Source organism: Mobula birostris, chromosome 11 (assembly GCF_030028105.1).
Source record: "Mobula birostris isolate sMobBir1 chromosome 11, sMobBir1.hap1, whole genome shotgun sequence".
NCBI lineage: Eukaryota > Metazoa > Chordata > Chondrichthyes > Myliobatiformes > Myliobatidae > Mobula > Mobula birostris.
In genome coordinates, this window is record NC_092380.1 from 77239668 (window position 1) to 77263556 (window position 23889).

General features: G+C 38.6%; 1 protein-coding gene across 3 annotated transcripts in view; it reads right to left on the minus strand.

Annotated features, from left to right (window-relative positions):
• Positions 1-3256: 3256 nt before the first annotated feature.
• The window catches only part of scube2 (signal peptide, CUB domain, EGF-like 2), a 112304-nt gene continuing 91671 nt past the window's right edge, over positions 3257-23889 (minus strand). For all 3 annotated transcript variants that reach the window (XM_072272596.1, XM_072272597.1, XM_072272595.1), the window contains 6 exons: positions 18673-18840; positions 17849-18010; positions 16375-16572; positions 14404-14556; positions 12659-12738; positions 3257-6890 (listed from right to left, as the gene is read on the minus strand). In XM_072272596.1, coding sequence (XP_072128697.1) covers positions 6738-6890; positions 12659-12738; positions 14404-14556; positions 16375-16572; positions 17849-18010; positions 18673-18840 — 914 coding nt within the window. In that variant the 3' untranslated portion in view covers positions 3257-6737. The remainder of the gene's footprint in view (positions 6891-12658; positions 12739-14403; positions 14557-16374; positions 16573-17848; positions 18011-18672; positions 18841-23889) is intronic.

Consider the following 23889-nt stretch of genomic DNA (forward strand, 5'->3'; position numbering starts at 1 on the left):
GGGCATTGGAAGGGTGGCCACTCAACAGGTGAATTTTTAAATCACTTAAGACCTGATGAAGGGTCTCGGCTCAAAACATCGACTGTTTACCAATTTCCATAAATGCTCCCTGGCCTGCTGAGATCCTCCTGCATTTTATGTCTATTACTTTGATTTCCAGCATCTGCAGATTTTCTCTTGTTTTTAAAATCATTTATTTGAATTTCTATTATTCACTTGCACATTTACAACATACCCCAGATTTGAATATGACATTCCTTATTGGCCTTTCTTAAAAAGTCCAGCCTGCCATAAAATATAATTTGTCTTAAAGGTGAAATTCAGATGAGACAATCAAGTATAGAAATCAGAAAAATATATATGAATAGCCGAATCTTCAATCTACTGTTCACCATGTTGCTATGGTTGTGATTTTCAATGGGTGAGCAGTCATGTTTGTAGCAGTAACTACAAAGATGATTCACAGCCTTCAAAGGGCATGAGATGATCTGATACTGGAAAATGCACTGCATAAATACAGCTTCTTCTTTCAGTTTTCTCCTTCAGCTTATTTTCAAGATTGTTTATTGTCATTCTTCAGTACACGAACGTAAAGGAGAATGAAATAACTGTTACTTTGGATCCGATGCAGCATAAAAAAGCACACAATAAACATAAAGAACACAATAGAAAAGCAGAAAAATACACAATAAATATAAATCTAATAGTAATCCTATAAAACACAATGTATATGTAACTGTTATATACATAGACTGAGTGATGAACTCACAGTGATACTAGGTGATGTGTATATAGTGCTGGTGTTTGGTGGAGGTGTTGATCAGCCAGACGGCTCGGGGGAAGTGACTCTCCTGGAGCCTAGTGGTCCTGGTGTGGATGCTGCACAGTGCCTTCCCTGATGGGAGTGGGCAGGATCCTTCCTGATATTGCTGGCCTTTTCTCTGGCATCTTTCTGTATATATGGCCGTGGATGGTGGGTAGACAAGTGCTGGTGATGCATTGGGTGGTTTTACTGGTTCTATTACAGTACAGTTTCTGTACCACATCGTGATACGGAGTGATTGAATGATTACTCATAGTTACCCATGCTACACTGGCCTGGTACAGAAACAAAAAGCATATAGAATTTGGCCAACAGTACAAAGTCAATGAATACACACTTCTAAAGGCCCCATGATTATAAATAGGAACAAAAGATGTATCACCTTCTTCAGAATTGATTTTACATACTCGTTTGCATTGACCAAGGCTGGACGAGATGTAAATGGAAATGTAATAGTGAACCTGCAGGTAGGAGAAGGGTGAACGACAGCATCTGCCATCCCTCTGAAGGATGGCCAAATGAATGTACACAGTGCTGCTCTGTTTGACACTTCTCATCAGCAGTGCATCGTATCTGTGAACAGGTTTGCAGTAAGCACTACTCTGAGTACATTACCCCAGACATCCCACCCTGCAAAAACTCATTTCAGGGAGGTAGCACCATCAATTTGCGGGAGACTCGCGGAACTTCCGGGAGAGGTGGGATGTCTGCAATAGAGTAGCTCCTTAGCAGCTAGCCAGCTAGTTTAAATAACGTTAGCTATGCTAATGAAGGAATGACACCTGTTAAACTCACCTCAACATGTCTTTTACAGTCTTAACCCACCATGGGCAATAGAAAAGTCACTGTTGGAAACGGTGCAGCGAGCAACACTGTCATTATTTTGACCCCTATTAGGCAGGGGTACAGTTTAGGGTAGTCTGGGGTGACGTACGTTTTATATTTTCTTTTTTTGGAACACTCTGCCATGCCACGCACTCGCTCTCTCGCTCTCTCTGTCTCTCATGGTTGCTCTCGCGCTCTCTCTTTCTCTCTCTCGGTCTCTCTCGCGCTCGCTGTTGCTCTCTCTCACTCTCGTGGTCTCTCTCGCTCACTCGCTCTCAAAAAAATTGATTTCCGGGACATTTTATATAATTTACGGGCATCGGGGAGCCACTATTAATATGTGGGAGACTCCCGGAACTTCCGGGAGAGGTGGGATGTCTGTTACCCTGGGAAAACACATAGGTACCATACTTCCTTTTTCAAAATGGCAATGAAACTACACCCAACAATCCTGAGATTCTGTGTCTTGATGGCAGCCTTTATACCTCAAAAAGCCAATCCTTCATAAAGGTTTGAAGTTCTTTCATTGCAACATATTATCACAGGCCTCACTAAACCACACAGGCCTCACTAGACCACACAGGCCCCAATAGACCACACCTCCATAGTGAACGAAGGCCTGAAAATCCTTGCATACATACACCTTCCAGTATTTACAACTTCAGATCTTTGTGGAATAATCCAGCTGTTGTGTGCATTGCTTACCGACACCCAGACTGGTACGTGTTACTGCATAATCCATCACTGCAAATGAGTTCACAAGCGCCAGCCACCTCAGTAAACATAGGTTCAGTCTGTTCCTTAAGCTGGGTCAGTAGAGAACAAATTCTGCCAGTTTTGTTTCACTTTCAACATTCAGCAATACACACAAAGTTAAATATTTAGAGAATAATCCTTTACACAAATGTGATACTGCAGAATGAATTTGGTCACTGGCTTCAGTTACTTGAAGGTGATTGAATGAGAAAATCCACTCAGATATATTTCATAAATATATGTTGGGTTGTCTGATGCACCACAGATGGAACTGGAGCAGGGTTTGTGGACTGCGAACTCTAAAATTCCCATATGATGCATTTTTAAATTTCCCTGGTTGCTCCTATTTTTGTTGCTAGTTTGGAAGATTTTGAATTGGGAAAGCCTGCAGGTAACGGGCACTGAGCTGATTTTGTGTCTTATATTCATTGTTTCACTAATTTTTTTAGTAGCTGTGTGATTTGTTTTTTTTTTGCACATGAGGAGGGGAGAGGGTTGATTGTTTTGTCTTTGAACGGGTTCCATGGTTCTTTGTTGTTTCGTGGCTGTCTGTGCGGAAGATAAATCTCAAGAGTTGTAAACAACATACATACTTTGATAAAAAATGCACTTTGAATCTTGAATCTTTGAATCTTATTTGCATACATTTGCACAGGAGCTGAATTTTGTACACTTGTACCACTTTTGAAAGGGTATAAATGTGTGCTCAAAAATCTAATATTTTTTCACTAACTCTGGTATTTTCCTTTGTGCTGAATATTTGCAAGCATGGCTGGAAACTGATGCATTAAGAAGAGAAAGGTTTTCTGTAGTTACGTTTTCAAACATATGTTTAATGTGCATAAATAATGATTTGATTATTTCAAACTTTACTTTTCATAGCATACAGCAGTTAACATGGGAAAATATGTTGTACAGTTCAAACTTTTCCATGTAGTTGCTGTTTAGGCTGATTTTCACTTGCTTATGATAGTTTAATTCTCAAGCATTTACACATGAAATTCTCAGGAAATTCACATCAAAAGTGAAAATGGCATTGAAACTGAATTAATTTCAAAGTAAGTTAGATTGTGAAAATGCCAATGATATAACATAAAATGCCAAGCTTTATATTTCTTGCACTTTATGCATTCAAATAACATTACTATGATCACCGTATTGGCATTGTCATCTCACATTTGGAACAATAAAAATCAAATATGAAATCGATATTTTCACAGTCCAGTGAATCATTTCAAAAACATGATTTGTCCAGTGTTTAGCTTTGCTGAAATACTCGAGACAATGTTGATGAATTGACTATAATTAACGAAACACTGCAATAAATATAACTACTGTCATGCTAGTTCAGGCCTAGTTTAACAGTTGCATCGTGTGAGCAACTGCTCCTTCTGTCTACTTGCCAATAATGTTTGGAGAGAAGAGACAAGACCTCAGTAAGTTGGTCAGTCTGTCTGTCGAGTGGCTGTCCAGTTTTCTGATTGTAGTCAGCATACTGTAGCAAAATGAAACATGTCTCAATATAAGTTTGTTTGTGGGTTTAACTTGCTGGCTACCCTCTAGTGCATTTGAAACAGATACCGTAAGGCGATAATGCTGCTCTTAAATTTTAATTCAATGAGTGGGTCACATATAAGAAAACATGTGGAAATGAGCTGAGAGACAGTGATTTGTGAGATAAAATTAAGATGGCACCTGTGCTATCATGTGCCGTGTATGGTGGTGCCCTCTATACACTGAAACAGGTACAATAAAGAGACCTGGCATTTTCAAACTTATCAAAGCACACTACATAATAAACACCAATTCAACCACTTAAGGGTAAACATTTGTATTTCCTATTAAAGTTAATATTAAAATTTGTAGGACAAACATTTGGCAAATTTATACATAATTTACAATAACTGTTTAAAAGCACAAGTAGACATCGATGCCTATTCCAATCTAGGGCAGATGAGATAAATCTACATTGAGCACAAACTTCAAATTAAGTCATCGAAAAGAAGAAGAAATCTTGAATTTTGTAGTACAATGCATTTTCTTAAATCAGTATTTTTAACCTATGCTATTTAGTCATTAATTGAATGGTAAGACCTATGGGAAATAGTTTAAACAGAGCTACTTTGATCAGCTGGGATCACTCTGACTCAATAAATATCGCTGCAGTTTTCCATCCACTGATATAAATTTAATTTCCCTCATTAGCAAAGTGATGGCTGAATTACCAGTGTATTTGGGCTTAAGTCATCCCATCCATCTCTGGCAGCCAGGTGCTGAACTGTCTAGGAACCCAAGTTTAGATTTTCCTTACCATTCTTCGCCTTATCATTTTCTCTTCAAGAAGCTATTCAAAATTTTCCATTTACTGAACATTTGGTCTAATGTATGCTTCTTGACATGATGTCTTTTTGTCTGATAACATACTTGAAAATTGCTTTTGGACGTTTAAAGCAGGGGGCAATGAAAGTTATTATCTGGGGATGCGGGGTTGGAAATGAAAATGTTTTAAAGTTCTCCTTGACAAATACTCTTTTACCACAAGTCTGCACATAATGACTCCCTTCTACACAGTGAATAGTATGTCTAGAATTTACAGGTTGTCTGTGCAACAACTTCTTGAAATTCAATTGAATTTCTTTAAAACTTGGCTTAAAATCCATTTCTTTAACCACCTGTCCTGGCTTTTCCTGATGTAGTTCAGTGCTACAGTCAGATTGATCGTACTATTCTGATGAAGCCCTTTGAGTATTTTACCCAATAAACTTTGAATTTTGCTTTTGCTACGTTGCAGTTTCGCGACGAGAACGGCTAAACTAGAGCAACATGTGCCTTATAATGCTTTCCATAATATGCTTCAGGTGCCTAAAAACATATGGCACAGACATTTTTATCACATTGTTTGGTGGTTTGAGGGTAACCTATTTATGGTGAACAGGAAACCATCTACCTTTGGATGGGATAATTATAACTTTGCGTCAATGTTCTCTCACTGAGATATGACTACCAATCAGTATATAAATGACACTCTGCATTGACTAGATCATTTTCCTATATGTGTTTTGGAGGGATGGTAGAACTGATCTACCTTTAATGCTTTGCTTTAACAGATATGTTCAAGACAATTAATATCCAACTAAAAAAATAACAGGATATGAATACAACATTACACTAGAATGCTGCTATTTAAAAGAAACTTACACTAAAAACATTATGGAATATAAACACTGGAAATCCAAGGGCAAGCATTTTCATTGCCACATGTAAGAATAAAGATATAGAGAGCCATTGTGAAGCCCAGTAACCCAATTGGTATGACACGTCCAATGAATGATAGCATTGAAAAGCAGAGATAAGGAGCTGATAAATTATAAAATGCTGAACAACGTGGATTAAGGGCTATTACATCTTATTTTAACATTATAACAGCAGAGATTAAAAATGCTCATAGTTCATAGGATAAAACCACCAAATTTCAAAAGGACGAGCAAATTTGTCAGTATGGCGGTATGGATCAGCCAAGGTATTTTGATGGTTTGCTAATTTCACACAGTATCTAGCACATAGACCCGGCTGGTGGTGTAGTGGCATCAGTGCCGGACTTCGGGACGAAAGGTCCAGAGTTCGAATCCAGCTGGCTCCCCTGCACGCTTTCCATCCGTGCTGGGTTACGAGCTGGTGACCTCTTTGGAAACTCAGCCGGCAGAAGGCAATGGGAAACCACTGTTGTAACTTGCCTCATACACGATTCCCCCACTACGTCAGAGAGACGTGGAGGGAAATCGTCCGCTAAACAGAGAAACTCCGGAAGCGACATACCTGTACCTTTATCTAGTACATACATAAGCTTACTATGTATGTTTTTCATTGCTTCCATACGGTTTTTGTTTACATGTAAGGAAAAGAACCCAAGTGGTTAAGGGATTTATAGTTCTAATGAGCAACAATAATATGTTCTTATATTGCCTATCATGAGCTTTGCCAGCCACTGGTCGCATGTTGGATGTTCCTATAGCATTAATCTGCAACAATATTATTTCATTAAAAAAAAGGCTAGGTTCTGTGTGTAAGTATGATAACTTGTTTTAATATAAATTAAGGAAAAGAAATTATATCGAGTTTGTTCCTTAATAACCGTACTATTCCCAACTCACCATTAATGTTTTCAGGGTCCAATATTTTGAGTACTTAACAGAGTGCAATGAGATGGGACATCAGAACATTATGTTCCCTATGTAAATGAGTACATGCAAACTGAAGTCAAACAAATTAAATGAAACATTTTATAGTCTGCTTATAAAATACCAGAGTTCAAGGGAAATAAAGAAATTCCCAGCTATTTGTATGGCCGCAGAAATCTGGAAACCTTTGAGCGCAGCAGTCGAATAAATGACCTGGGGAACATTTCCCTGGATTCTTGGGCTGTGTATTTAAAGTAATTCTGTGGATGAGCTAAAACGTCAAATAGGGCCTTGATGAGTTTCTTGTCCTATGGAAAAAAATCAGAAGAGTCAATCTAAACCAAAATGTGTAGTCACAGACACAACAGCATTATACATCAAAACTGTATATGTACTTACATACTAAATAAAACTAAGGTTTACACTGAGTATGTATTTTCTTAAAGTAATATTTTTACATTTTGTCGCAAGTTTAACAAAAAAGTATTTTTTGGAAAGAATCTATTAAAGTCTTCACCAGTGACTGCTAACTAGAGACCTTGACAGGAAGGTGAACGTGTGTGAATAATGGATGAAAAGAGGATCAGTAAAGTGCTGCCTTGCCATCCAGACTTGCTTCAGAGGAAATGAAAATAAACAGGACAGCTGAATCATAGGGTGCATGATTTCCTTACATAAAATTTTGCAGCCCTTCACTGTGATATCCATTCAGATTGGCTGCCGAGCTCATGGATAGATGTATCGGTGAGTGGCTGCAGCTGGAAAATATGGGGATAGCTCAGGGCTCTTAATTGGTTTCAGGACTGCCATCGGTATGGGTAGAATGAACTTTTAACAGAAATGCAATTGATGGAAGCTTTGTGCCTGGGTCCATTCACAAATGGGACTTGGGGAAGGAAAACATATTCAGGTGAAGGCAGTATCTATGGTAAAGAATAAACAATCAACATTCTGGCCCATACCCTTCATCAGGACAGTGTCGATGTTTTGGGCCGAGACCTTTCTTCTGTGCTGTTTATTCATTTCCATAGATATTACCTGGCTTGTTGAGTTCCTCCAGCATTTTGTGTGTGTTGCTCTGGATTTCCAGCATCTGCAGGTTTCACACATCAAAGTTGCTGGTGAACGCAGCAGGCCAGGCAGCATCTGTAGGAAGAGGTGCAGTCGACGTTTCAGGCCGAGACCCTTCGTCAGGACTAACTGAAGGAAGAGTGAGTAAGGGATTTGAAAGTTTGAAAGGGATCTGCAGGTTTCCTCGTGTTTGTGGTTTGGAGGAAGAAACCAGGATTATAGGGTGAAGATGTTGAACACGTCCACAATTAGTGTTCCACCTGTTTCCTCAGAAGTGCAGAATAACATGGTGACATCAGCAGGAAGGCAGCTGAAATGTTAGTGGAATTTTTTTTTATTTACTTAGAATCATAGTATGGTAACAGACCCTTCCGGCCCAATGAGTTTGTGCCACCCGATTATACCCATGTGACCAACTAACCTACTAACCCGTACATCTTTGGAATGTGAGAGGACACCAGAGCACCCGGGGAAAAACCACTCATGTATAAGGAGAATGTGCAAACTCCTTACAAACACTGGTGGAATAGAACATGGGTAGCTGGTGCTTTCATACCGTTACACTATCTGCTATGGTACCGTGCCGTGCCACCCTGATCTTGACATGTATATAGTTGACAAATAAGTTCTTGATGCATTAGTCCAGATTGTGTATTCAGTGGCAAAACAACTACGAGTTTCTCCTGTTCAAAAAGATCTCATGCTCCATGGCATGGCTATCTTCTTTACTGATACAGGCAGCCCCCAGGTTACAAAGGCTCTAACTTAAGGACTTTTGACTTTACAAAAATTTCCTGATGAATTTTTAAACAACTTTTTGAAACAAGTCGAGCTGCCTCATCTTCATAGCAGAGCTTCACGGGTGAGTGTGTGGAGAGCCAAGTGATTTGGAGTTAGCCAATGTGCTTGGAGCCTGACCGTGCTGCCAATGCGGGAGCAATATTTTTGGTGGGAATTATTAGTTTGAACTGCCCTGCCAGCTGTTCGGAGGTCTGCACTGGGAGGGATTTGCCAGCTGCTGCAGCATTGCAGACATATTGTGCTGGGTGGGCACAGGGAATTTCTCATGCCTTCTCTCACAGCCACAACAATAAGAGATCGGATCGAGCCAAGCAGAGATGGGAATGCTGAGCAGACTCATTCACTCACTCACTAAGTCAGTGACACTGGCTTGCAGCCTCTCTTCCCATGCCTGCCGTTTCTGTGATCATCTTCCACACACTGTTTTTGCTCATTTTCAACTTACAAGCAGCTTGGAATCTGAATGATTCTCAGTAACAGAACCCCTTTATAACCCGGGGACTGCCTACATTTTGTTTTTGAACATCCAGAAACAGTGATGACATCATGCTGGCTGAGCAGCCAATCACACTGAATATCTCTCACGGTCAACAAACTGGGGGACAATATATGAGATTTTTAAATAACCTTTTCAGGCTAATATATAAATACTGGAACATACATATTAAACTAACTAGAAATGAAATATAATGACTAAGCTTGTAAAATATGAAAAAGTAGGTATATTAAAATCCATTATATTTTAAAACATCTATGTGAGGATGAATAATATTAGTTTTATGAATGCCAGAAATGTTGCCAATTGCCTGGAATGTTATTAAAATGTTACAGATCTCATGAGGTATTGTGTGACCTTTGCAGGATGTTTTAGTCTGAGTGACTACTGAGTGCTTACAAGTGTAGAATGAGATACTTGTATTACCAATAGAAAGCTCCTGAGTCTCTTTCTGCAGGTGATTTTATGCAACAGTTTGACCACATAAAGGATACTTAGCAAATGCATTCTATGATCATGTGAAATTATTTTATTATCAATCACACTTACAAAATCTTAGTTATGAGACCTGTCAGATTTTGTTTGATATTTGGTTTTATGAAGCACCTTGGAATATTTTAATACAGTATTAAAAATGCTAGATAAATGTAAGTCTTCACATGAAATTAGACAATGCTGAAAAGGAAGTGAATAGAGAATGAATCATGTGAAGTTTCACTGGGATCTGTGCAAAAGTACAATGATGTCCTCTCTTCCCTTAAGCTCACACAATGACCTGTGCTTTGCAGCTCTACTAATGGTCAATCTTCCAACATCTGTCATAATTACTGCATAAAATTGGCAGAAATTCTGGAATATGCACACATTGAGATAAACATGGAAATCCAGAAATTGCGGCCAGTGATATCCTGCTTTGCTGTGGACTGCACCAGTAGAAATCATTTGAAATCACCAGGTTGACATGAAGTCCCACATTGTACAGAATACTCGCAATGAAAATATTCTTGAGACAGTCAAGCATTCTTGGATTAAATGCCACTGGATTTTTAATGGTGAACTAGGACATAACCAAGAAACATCTCTGGTTTTGAAGAACTAATCTATTGTCAAATGATAAAAATACAATTGATTTTTTAAATAATGATCAGAAATAGGTTTTAATTTAACAAATTAATGAACTGAATAATAAAGCTCACTTGTCACTTCCCATGAGATCCCTTCAGTTTTATTGGTTGTTTAACCTATTTGATGGCAGCACTATTGCTGAATGCCCCCGGTACTGATGTCAGAATAAAACTTACATTGAAAAAGATTAAATCCATTCAATTTTAATCAAAAATATAACTTTACATGCAGCTGATTTCAGAGTCAAACAGATTTGCTGTCACTTTGCTGCTAGTGGCAAAGTGTGGCCTACAATGTTTCAAGATCTCAGTTTTCAACTCCGCACTCTACAGGTTATGTTTTACGCTCTGTTATTCATCACCATAATTAACACTTTATCACATACAGTAGTTAGTTGACAAATGTGTGACATTATGATGAAGGTCATCTCTGGGCATTAGAATATTGGTCTTATTTTTGATTCTTTAGTATTCAGAAAAAATGATTATTGTTATTTCTGGATTGGAGAGCGTGCCTCTGGATGGACAGCATGCCTCATGAGAATAGGTTGAGTGAACTTGGCCTTTTCTCCTTGGAGCAACGGAGGATGAGAGGTGACCTGATAGAAGTATATAAGATGGTGAGGGGCATTGATTGTGTGGATAGCCAGAGGCTTTTTCCTAGGGCTGAGATGGCTAACACAGTTTTACGGTGCTTGGAAGTAGGTATAGAGGGATGTCAGGGGTATTTTTTCACGCAGAGTGGTGAGTGGGTGGAATGGGCTGCTGGCTTTGGTGGTGGACGTGGATACAATAGGGTCTTTTAAGAGACTCTTAGAGAGGTACATGGAGCTTAGAAAAATAGAGGGCTATGAGGTAGGGTAATTCTAAGCAGTTTCTATAGACGCAAACACGAGGAAATCTGCAGGTGCTGGAATTTCAAGCAACACACATAAAAGTTGCTGGTCCTGACGAAGGGTCTCGGCCTGAAACGTCGAATGTACCTCTTCCTAGGGATGCTGCCTGGCCTGCTGCATTCACCAGCAACTTTTATGTGTGTTGCAGTTTCTATAGAGTAGGTTACATGGTCAGCACAACATTGTGTGCTGAAGGGCCTGTAATATGCTGTAGATTTCTATATTCTACATTCAATTACACACTTCACTCAAGAAATATATTGAATTTTGATCTCTATGAATGAAAATTAGTTTGTGCAAAATTTATCAACATCAACCAGATTAGCACCATTACCCCATTGACCATCACATTCCACTAAAAAGTTAAACTGGCTTGTAGTCTATACTCACTTTTGAAATCCACTTACAGTATGCTTAAAACAGTATCACCAAATGATAGAATGGCTAGGGTACAGCAGATAGCCTGTTGAGTCCATAGCATCATTATTACAGAGTCCCACTCTCTTGCACTAGCCTGGTGCTCTTTTTATCTGTTGACACACAAACCTGGCTCTCTTCTGAACACTACAACTTCAGTGTCTCCACCATGCCTCCTGGTAGTGCATTCCAAGCCCTTATCAACAGTTTCTCTCTGTCATCTCAGTCTTTACCTTTCATGTTTTTAAATACCTCACATTGATTCTCCTCAATATTTACTATTCAAAAATGAAGAACTCCAACTTTTCCAGATAACTAAAATTCGTTACCTTTGGTATCATATTAATAAATCTCTTGTGCACACTCTCTAAAAGTCTGGCATCTTTCTTAAAGTTTAAACTCTCCAAACTCGACATGATACTCTAGTTGTGGCAAAACCAGTGTTTCATTATGACTTCCTTCCTTTTAACCCTCTGCTTCTACTTATCAAGTCTAGGATCCCACATGCTATTTTAAATAGTATTTCAACATGACCTATCACTTTCAATAAATTCTACACAGAAATCCCAAGATCCCTTTTCTTTTTCATTTTGACTCTTCTCATTTTTCTTATCAGAGTGGATGACTCTGTATTTCTTAGCATTGTTTCATCTGCCATGTATCGAACTATTCATAAACTTGTCTACTTCTAGCTGAAATCCCTTACAGTCCTACTCACAGTTCACTCCACCTCCAAAATCTGTAAGATAGGAAACTTTTAAAGTTGTGCCCTATTTGCTCAGGTTCAAATGGAAGCAGCATTGACTCATGAGGAACTCCATAGTACTCTTTCCTCCAGTCTGAAGAAGAACCTTAACTACTACTCTCTATTCCTGCTACTCACCCACCCTTCTACTTACGTTTACATGGCCTTTTTTATTCCGTGGGCACATTACCAAATCCTTTTGCAAGTTCATTTCAGAGAATATCACATCAGAGAATAATTGATTGTGCTTTAGCAAGGCCTGGCAATCTACTTCCGTATCTCGCCATGAAAACCCTATGGACACTATGGTCCATGAGGTCACGAAGAGTCGGACTTGACTAAAACACAACTGAACAACAACATTATAAAGCTCAGAAATACTGAAGTAATATTCATCACATAAAACATATGATTAATTGACTTTACTTAAATCATTGTCATTGAACATTTGCCCTGTATATATTAATGTTATAAAATGAAAATTGAGCAAAGATTAGATTCAAATAGTGTTTTTTTTCTAATGTACCTTTAGTATTTCTTGATGATTCTCAGAGGCATACAAGCGACCATCTCGAACTATATCTTCAATCAGTTCTTGGTAATCCTCTAACAGAAGAAAAAAAGTATATTTTAATAGTTTTGAGGACTACTGCTGCAAAACTGTCTTCTGAATGGAGATGATATGACTAAACCCCACAATATTTATCTTTTCTTCCACTTCCTTTTTGCTTGGTCTTCATGTTTTTGCCTTGGGAAAGAACTTTAATTTCTTTCTCTAACTTTTCCTAATACTATCTTTCCTAGGTGAACGGTTCTCTGTCCTAACTATTAACGTTACATTTAAATTTATTCTAAGTAGTGATATATAACAAAACAACTTCATCTACATATCAAGTCTTCACAACTTAACAAAATCATAAGTCTGAAAAAAAATGGAGCAAAAATGAATCAGAGATATCCCGGACTTTTATCCAGTGGTCTTTGCTAGAAGTGGAAATGTAAAAAACTGGTTCATGGCAGGTTAATAGCCTCAATTTTGCTGGAAAATGCATCTGGCTCCATTAAGAAAATACTGTACAGCAGGTTGCTGTTTGCGTAGCAACAAGTCAGGAGATTCCATGCAAGCGCAGGTAAATGCCGAAGTCCCAAACTTTCTCACCAGTGGCTAGTGCAATTTTTTCTAAAGTTCTATCCTTGGTCATCCCAAAGAGTTGTGCAATAGAACTGGATGCTGCTGTATCCTCAGCATTTAATATGGGAGTTTGGCTCTCAAACCCTGTGCCAATTTCAACTGGAGCAACATATGTGAGACCACCAATTTCAATGGGGACTTCATTGCTACAGGTGAAGGTATTTAATTTTTTTTTGCTGTTTGTTGAATGTTTTTGGTATTAAAAAGTATTCTTACTGGTTAATTTTACTTTTCAATAATATTATAATAATATTTTAGAAAATCTACTTCATTTTAAATAATTTTTAAATGTTTCTGAATGTCAAAGACATGCAGAAACTTTAAAAAATTTCTATCATCTGGGGCAGGGCTTTGTCAATACATGCAGCAGTCCATGGAACTTCAGAAATAGAGTGTGGTAAACCATATATATGTTGTAACTGGGTTAACTGTCTGGACACGCCCCTCTGCTGACGGCCCATGTGGCTCCTCCCACAGTTCCCTGAATAAAGGTGATTTCGCCTTGCCCCTCCCCCTCAGTCTGGGGGCAGACACTCAGCATGGAAGTCGTATTTCACTGCGAATAAAAGCCTTTCAGTATTTACCCTACTTCAGTCTTTTGGAATTATTGAAGGTGCTTCACAGAGTTTCTCCATTACGACCTTCAAAACTCTGCTCACAATTGCAGACTTCGTGCTAGGTTGCAGAACTTGCCTGAACAGCAAAGTAGTCCTTCCCCTGGGAGAAGAGTGGAGTGCCTGCACCAGCGCAAACCGGGGAGATAACACCATGTCTGCCGTGTTCTTAAGTCAACACTTAAAATATAAATCTTAAGACTTAGCCTAAGATCACTTGGCAATAGTGTTGAACCACTTCTGTGCTGTGGAACTGTATCCTATTAGCTTCACAAAAATAGATGAGAAATTTAATTTGGAGTATCAACAGGTAAAGGTGTTGTGCCACTGATACACACATCGTCGAGTAGGCATAGTGACAAGATCAATAGACTTGTTGGTAGTAGGGATAGATATATGAGGAATATAATATGAAGCAGAAAGGTGAATTGAACAGTTATTTATAAAATAGGCCTCTGTATTTACCATCATATGTAACGTATGGAACCTGAAATCCTTTGCCACTATTCCCTTCATTGGACTTGAACTGAATCCATAGTTTTCTTGATCTTGAGGTGAATGCAATGGGCCGCTCATATGTCTGACATGTTTCATAGGTTGTCACTGAATTGGACAAAGCTGATCAATAACACAAGAACACATTTAGTTAGAGACATACTGTAGATAATTTTTTTGATCTCAAATCAAATATTATTCATATTGCCACAGCAAGTAGCATTAGATTCATTATTATCATTACAAAGGATAGGTCTGCAATACTTTAAACATTATAGACACTATTTGCTGCACGGTTTAATCTGAAACTCATATGCAGCTAACATTTATATTTTCAATTCTATGCCATTGAACTATTGTTGTAATGCATTTAAAACATATCAATTATTAAATTCATGTGACGCTGCTCCTCAGGTAACAATTACGCACAAAAGAATTGAACTGCTCGATAAAGTACGTATTTACTGGAGATGCAAAGTTATAGAATTTCCTTGAAATCTGAAGTAGATAACATTTCAAAACTGAAGTCATAATCATATCTAAATTGTGTGGACCAATCATATCTCAAGGAAATAGAGTAAAGTGGTAAATTGATTTATTATTTAGTACAGTGAGAAACTTGCATACTGTGCATTCAGATCAATTCATTACAACTGTGCATTGAGGTAGTACAAACTAAACCAATAATAGAGTTCAAAGTAAAGTGTTACCATTACAGAGAATGTGCAGTGCAGGTAAACAATCAAGTGCAGAACGAGGTAGATTGTGAGGTCAAGAGTCCAGAGTAGAATGGTAAGAGTGGACTAAAAGCTGAGTGCACCAAGAGTGCCATTAACACAGACTCAGTAACCTCCCACTGAAATGAATAGGGAAGCTTGAGATCTGGTCCCACTGTATGTCAGCCAGTATTCCCCAGAGACCTCAATGGAGAAATGCACTGCATGGGATAGTACTGACCAGTATGGACCAAGAAGGTTTTGAATTTGATATCTGGTTTTTGCTTACGTCTCAAGCTGGGTGAATACTGATGGCCTCATCATCTGCAAGCCAGTTTTAGACTCCTGAAGGAAGAACTAAACTCCATTATGGCGAGGCATTTCCAGGAGGACAGAAAAGACAATTCAAAGACAATTTAATCTTCTTGAATAATATTCTGTCCTTACCAATTCTGAGAATCCCTGGCCCATGACCTCTCAAAATTGGGACGAGCATTCAGAGAGGTACCGGGTGTTGGATTTGTCAATGACTTGAACTCAAAGGGAGGTGAAGTATGGATAACATAACCGAACTACCCTCCGAACTGCCCTGCTAAGCACCAATTCATCCGCTTGTTTCAGAATGCAAAGATCCTGTTAGGGACTCTTCAGCTACATCACTATCCAGAGAACCAGATTGTAAACTGGGGATCCTCAACTTTGCTGGAAGAAAGAGGAAGAAAATAGAAAGAAGGAAGAAATAAGACAAAGGAAGAAAGAAGATGGAAAAGGAAGAAAAAGAAAAACTAACTGATCTCAGCTGCAGGGGGAAATGCGGGAGGGAAGAGAGAGACTGCTAATGGATATAAACTGCTCAAAATTTCTGCTTCCCTACACAGGCAGCCTATGTATCTGTACTTTGGTATATAGAGTACATTAATTGACTTCAGACTTCCATCGTCAGCTTCTGCGGTATGAAATTATAAATTAGGATTTGACATTACAACCTTGAATTTGCTCAAAAGTTGCTCAAAGGTCAGTCCTGATGAAGGGTCTCGGCCCGAAACATCAACTGTTTATTCTTTTCCATAGATGCTGCATGACCTGCTGAGTTCCTCCAGCATTTTGTGTGGGTTGCTCAAAAGTATTGATTATTTAATCAATCTATCAGCTTGTTATTAAATGTATTAAATGTTCAATTGTGTAACATATAAGAATAAAAACATGTTGAACTGTTCTTACTCACAGCTCTTTCTCATGACTAAGTAGTCTCCACACTCATCATCAATCGGCAGGAATATTTCTGGTACAACAATGAGAATACGCCGTTTTGGAGGTGGACTTAAATTCCAGGTACACTCAACATTTGCAGGGTAGTCACCAGGGTAATTTGGAGACTCAATATATCCAGTATAATCTCCAAGCTCTCCGCCACATTGTCTGTCTGATGTACAATAACCACAAAAGAGTTTAAATAAGTGACTCACTAAGAAGGCATCTCAAAACAGAGTTGGCAAGGGTCCTACGATATAGGCACGTCTGTAGAACAGATCATCAACTCTCATCATCAGCCCATTCCTCCCATCCACCATCTGAATTGTTCAAAACTAGTGCATCACACTGCTGATTATTCAGCTCAAGTCAGCATTATCTTTTCCATGTACATTGCTTTTTTTTTTGCATATTCCTTGTCATCTTTACCTACCTCCTCTCCCTAACGTCCTTCAGTTCTATAATCCTCCAAGATAAATGCCTCTTAATGCTCGTCTCTTGCCCATTTCTGAATTTAGGTTAGCACCTGTGCCTTTAATCACTGTATCATGAATCCTGAAATCCTCCAACAAAACTTCTTTAATTCACTTTCTCATCAAATTATTCCTTAAACCTACCTCTTTGATCGATGAAATGGGGCTTTGTTGCACCCGATTTATGGATTAAATTTAAAATTTGAGAGAGTTCAGTATATGGGCACAATATGTTCTTTACCAGCTTCTTATGTCACTTAACAAACTGCTGATTAGTGTGACCATAAACTAAATGAAGCTTGTGTTGTGCCCGGTTTATAATGTATTTGTTGATTTTGGCATCAGGATGTTGACAAGTTGCCCAGTCGCTCATTCACCTATTCAGAGTCCCCAAGGCCAACATTATGCAGGAGCCACGAGAAATCAGTGTCCATTAGGCAGTGCATTACCACATGGGACTGGGCAACGGACAGCGTGAGAGCAATGACGAACTGTCCACGGCTGCCATTGTAGATGACAATTTGCATTTATAAAGAAACATGGTAACAGCACACCACCCTGCTTCACAGGAGAACTATTGAACAATGAGTGTGATTAGAGCAGAAGTTTGTTCACGGAGGCAGATTTCAAGGATCATTTTGTAGTAGAGGAGGGTATTTCAAATGATGGGAGGCTTGATGTGGCAGTTCCAAACTTTGAAAAGGACACAAGATACAGTGATAGTCACAATGTTAAAGTTCATTTTATGATACTGGTGCATTTAGAAAATCCCTGAAGAATTCACTTATTTCACTTCGAAGGATGGAAAATATTAACTATTGATTATTGGTGAATAGCACTCCAATATTTGCTTTAACATACATACTTTGCTTCCAGCGTACCATCACACCATAACTGCTCTCTGACACACCTGGATGTTGTACCAAAGCATACGCTAGAGACAGTAGATAATTCTGTACTATAGAAAACACCTACTTTTACATTGAGTAATATTAGTTGATCCATCAAAATCTGTGGTGGTATTTCCAGGACAAGCAATGCAGTGATTTTGCCCAAACTCTGGCTGGTACAACCCCAGTGGACATCGAATGCATTTGTGTGTGTTTGTATCATAAAAATGGCCAGCCGAGCACTGAACTGTGAAAAGATAACAGAAAATCCAAATAATTATGAAATGCAGAAATGTTATTTATTTAGCCAGAATAGGCCCTTTGACCCCAGCAACACTTGACAAACCTGATTAGCCCTAACCTAACTATGGGACAATTCACAATGACTAATTAACTTACTGGGTATGTCTTTGGACTGTGGGAGGAAAGCAGAGCACCCAGGGAAAACCCATGCGTTTTATGGGGAGAATGAAAACACTCCTTACAGACAGTGACGGAATTGAACTCCTAACTCCAGAATGCCCCCAGCTGTAATAGCATTGTGCTAACCCCTACAATATCGTGGCACCCGGAATTACTTTGTGTTTCACCAGACACACAAAAAGTCTGTCAGCAGTCTGGGAGAACCCACTGCAAAATCCACTTGGTTGTCTGAGGACATCACAGTCAGCTTTGTACAGGGTAAAATCTCAGTCTACTTCCCACTCCCCTGCAAGGCTCATTCTCCTACAGCTTCATAAGGTTATCTACCTTGACAAATAAACTCTTCTCGGGCTTCCAGCTGGGTACATGCATCAATTATAACCAACAATTTGATGACAAACTCTGCCATCTTCATCAGGAATGATGCCCGGGTATGTCTAGTCTGGTGGTTTCTTATATCCCTGTAGACCGTCCCTCCTGACCTACCTTTAGTTTCACAATCCTGAAATGTTGCTGATCCTTCATGTTTAGTAGTTAAACCTCCACCGCAGGAAAAACAAGAAGTTCGTCCAATTTCTGGCTGATATGTTCCTAAAGGACATGGTTGGCATGGCCTGAATCCATCCGATGAAAATCCTCCTTCCTGACACTGTCCTGAAAGCAATTGCAAGAGTAAGCTATTTCAGACTGAAATGTTTGTGCAGTAAATGAAATTAAACAATGCAGTTACAACTTCTTTGCATTTTTTTACTACAGGGTTGTTCTCAGTGATTAAATCTGGTGTAAAACAACAATGCTAGTGAAATTGCAATCCTTCTCAAACATAGTACATTCTGGTCCTATACGTTTTAAGATGCTTAAAAAAGTTGTCCAAAATGGAATGTTTGTGATCCCCAAAAACTTATTTTGTATGATTGGGCAAAGTTGTAGAATTCTTTCAGGATGTGATCTTTACAACCTGACCAGAAGTGATTCCTGATTAACTGTGTTATGATGACACTTGCATGTGTAATATATAGAAGAGTATAAATATATTCTCTACTTGCATACAGTACAATTCCCCAAAAATATTTTTATTCCAGAATATTCTAAGCTCTGTTAATACCATTAAAACATTTCCCTAAGTATTTACTGTATATTACTCATTTAAGTAAATAGTTGTGAACAATTGAACAAATTTACAGCATACAATTTAAAAAACATGAGTTTAAATGAGACAGGAAGAGAAAGCAACAGCAATTTATGTAGATTTTATAAGAAGCTCCTAATCTAACTATCTACCATCTATAAATAAATAAATTGGGCTCATGCTAAGATTACAAATTGATTGTTTAGTGAAAATATTTTATGAAAAACTTAATTCACAAAAAACTTGTCTGTAGTAAAAATAATTCCTATTTCAAGTACACTTCAATTCCAAAACCAAGACAATCCAATATACAAAGGAAGTAAGGATGAACTTCAGCTAGCTAATGATAAAAGATGCTAATAGAGTTTCTTGTTTACAATGGTCACCTTACAGCCATTGCAACCAATATACTGCGTACAGTCAAGTTAAGAGGGACCAGTACACACTTTGCCTGCCTATTGCAAACAATAATCCTGTTTTAATATGATAAAGGCAGGAAAATCCATCTTTGAACAGAGTTGGTATTGTTGCTCTGCTGATTATCTATTGTCCTGATTTAATTTTTAATGGTGATTTCTAAAGGGTAATATTATTTACATTAAAATACAATTGCAAAAAACAGGTGTAGCAGTGCCAGATAGAATTCAACCCAGACATTTTGGGTGTTTAAAATGGGGTGGGGCAGATACAGTAAAAGAAAGGACACCAAGGAAAACTGATGAACAGAAAGACATAGAGATCCAAGTCAATGCGTTCTGCTGAAGGGTTTTGGCCTGAAACAATGACTGTACTCTTTTCCTAGATGCTGCCTGGCCTGCTGAATTCCAACAGCATTTTGCGCGTGTTGCTCGAGATCCAAGTCAATATTTCTCCGTAAGTGTCAGCGTAGGTGGATAGGATAGTGAAGAAGTTATATAGCATGCTTGGCTTCATAGGTCAAGAGAATGAATAGAAGAGTTGGGACATTATGTTGCAATTTTACAAAACACTGGTTAAACCACACGGAGTACACTGAGCAGTCTGCTTGCCACATTATAGGAAGGAATTGGAATTGGTTCCTTATTGTCACACGTGCATAGTAGAGACAGTGAAGAGCTTTGTCTGCGAGTCATCCAGACAGTGTATTTCATACGTAAATACATGGAAGTAATAACAAGTAAACATAATGTAGAATGTAGTGTTATGGTTACAGAGGAAGTGCCGTGCAGATGGACCAGTAAGGTAAAAATAAAGGATGTAATTGTGTTAGAGATGATTCAACAGGACAGTGCCTGGATTGGAAGATCCAGTTATGGGAAAACAATGGATAAGTTGGTCTTGTTTTCCCTGGCGCAAAGGAGGCTGAGGACTAATATGATTGAAGTTTAAAAGTCTATGAGAGTCATCTTTTCTCCGTAACAGAGGTATCAAAAACAAGAGGGCTTTGTTTAAGTGAGAGGTAGGGGCTTAAAGGGGATCTGAGGGCAAAAATTTTTATTCAGAGTGGTTGATATCTGGAACCCTTTGCCAGAGTAGGTGGTGGAATCAGATACAATCACTGTGTTTAAGAATTATTTAAACAGAAGGACATAGTTCTAAAATGGGCAAATACTATTGGTGTAGCTCGGCAAAAGGTTGGCGTGGACATGGTGGGCCAACGGGCCTTATTCTGTGTTGTACCATTTTATGGCTCTGTAAGGTAAAGGTTTACTATGGTAAGACGGGAATACAGACAAGATCACTGACAGATTTTAAAAGGCCTTGATAGAGCGGGTGTGGAGAAGATGTTTCCTATGGTGGGAGAGTCTAAGACCAGAGGACGCAGCCTCAGAATAGAGGGGCATCCTTTTAGAACAGAGATAAGAAGGGATTTTTTTTAGCCAGAGAGTGGTGAAACTGTGGAATTCTTTGCCAGAGGCAACTGTGGAGGCCAAGCCTTTATGTATATTTAACGCAGAGTTTGATCAGTTCTTGATCGGTCAGGGCATGAAGGGATAAGGGGAGAAGGCAGGAGATTGGAGCTGAGAGGGAAAATGGATAGGCCATGATGAAATGGTGGAGCAGACTCGATGGGCCAAATGGCCTAATTCTGCTCCTGTATCTTATAGTCTTATAGATCATCCATGAGCTCGTTCAATGACAGAGCAGGATTAAGAACTGATGCTTCTAGCTCTGATGTTTGGATGTTCATAATTCCTGAATATATTTAGTTCTTTTGAGCATCGGCAGTTCGCAGGCAGACTGCTAGATGGGGCACTTCACTATACACAACACCCAGAGTCTGGTCTCATGGCCAACCATTTCCCCTGATAAACCCACACCAGTCAAAGCTGGAACATTAGAAAAAATGAAAAAAATCCATGACTCCATTTCCAGTCTTCCAAGTAAGAAGAGTGTACTGGAGGAAAAGACCACAAAAAATATAAATTACTGAAGAAAAAAATGCAATAATCTGTATATTTGGAAACAGTCATATGTATATATAATTTTGTCTTATAACCAAATTTGTCAAAATGAATGATATAGCAATTGATTTTATAACACTGATAATTCCATCACCGTTATAGGAACCATTAAGCATATCTGCTAATAAATAGCCTAAAAGCCATATTTGATACTTACAACAAACAACAACAGGAATTCTGCGGATGCCGGAAAGAAGGGTCTCGGCCTGAAATGTCGACTGTACCTCTTCCTAGAGATGCTGCGTTCACCAGCAACTTTGATACTTACACCTTATTTATTTCCTCAAATGCTTGAAAATAATGCTTTGTAGTTTTTTATTTATTTGTGGAGCACCTGTGTGGAAGCAGCAACCATCCCACATCAGTCCACAGAAATAACCATCCCTCCAATGCAGTACTGCGGAGAACTAACAAATACACAGGCACTATGATAGGACCCTCAACTTCAGCCTTGCAATCTCAGACTGTTGTCAAGCTAACTCTAGAATTTGATGCTCAGATGTGCTTTGAGAGTTTCACACAGCTCCAGCTCTCTCGCAGCAAAGATTGCTGAGGAAGATAAATTGTAATATCAGGGAATAGAAATCAGCCTTCCTCTCTCATGTTGGCACCATTCCCGATTGTCCCATTGCCATTTGATACTGTTGCCTGTCAGTAGTTAGACCAGATTCCTGACACTCATGGAGAGGTGTTTCAGTGTGAACCAGGGCTTTAAATTTGTTTCAATTATCCAGAGTACCAAGCAAAGCTATTGAATATGTAAACACAACAGTAAAGTTAAAAATTTTTTTAGATTTTGAAAATTACAGCAGATCAGTGGAGAGAGAAATACAAATGGCAAAAGTCAATCTAAAATTAATTGAATCATTAAATTTATTAATTCAAGAAGCAATCTTTTCTTTTGTATAAATATATTTTCACAAAATGGATGTTTATTTAGGACAAAAGTTAAATCTTGGAAAGCGGTAATGAAACTTCACAGTTCAAAGTTCAAAGTAAATGTATGATCATAGTACGTATATGTCACCATATACAAGCCTGAGATTCATTTTCTTGTGAGCATACTCAATAGATCTATAGAATAGTAACCATAACAGAATCAATGAAAGTCACAGAAACTAGGGCATTCAACCAGAGTGCAAAAAACAACAAACTGCAAATAGAAAAAGAAGAAATAATAATAATAAATAATAAACAATAAATATTCAGAACATACGAACAAGATTTAACAATCGAAAAATATGGCAAATGAGTAGAGCAGCTGTGTAAAGCCATCTTTTATATATTACAGAAAAATTAAAAGCAGGGTTGACAACTGATATTTCTGAAGGTGGCTCAGAAAAAGCTTAAGTTATCAACACCAACTCAGCCAAGCATTTATATTCAGAAAAATTCCCTGGGAGTAGCTCCCCATTTGAGGTTGGAGACTGATGCTGAAAGTTACGTTCTCATGTTTAGGAACGAGCTTCTGGCATATCACGCAGGAGATATTCTTCACGTGTGACACTTTGTCATGAGTTTGGTAGCAAATTCAGTTAATAGTGAGTGGGAGATGACAAAACGGATAAGGGTAATCCCTATCATCTGAATCTGTCACCAAACAAGCCGAATCTGGAAGTAGTCACATGAAGCTACAGTATCTGAGAGTTAATGCCGGTTAATATTAATCCTCTCACATGCTGGGGCTCAGAGGCCAACTGCAGTACTGCACAACTGACTGAAAATGGCAGATAAATTGTCTTGATCCCTTTGTTCAGTAAGGCGGCACGAAGCACATTTCAAAGGTAACTCTTTGAAAATAATTTGTATCATTATGTTTCTGTTCCATCTTTCACAGACACCATAGGCTGTGCACGACATGCCAGTCCACTCACTTTTGGCATCAAACAGCTCGTTTGCGTGTGCTGTCCCGAAAAAAAGTCAGGATGAGCTTACATCTTTGACAAACGCGTAGACCACAATCGTGATTCAAACCAATTCCATGGTGTTGACTATGCTGACTGTGTCACACTGACATTATAATATTTGTATTTCAGTTCATTTGATAATGTTTATTCATTTATTGATTGATACACAGTGCCTAATAGGCACCACCGGCCCTTCGAGACATGCTGTCCAGTAATCCCCAAT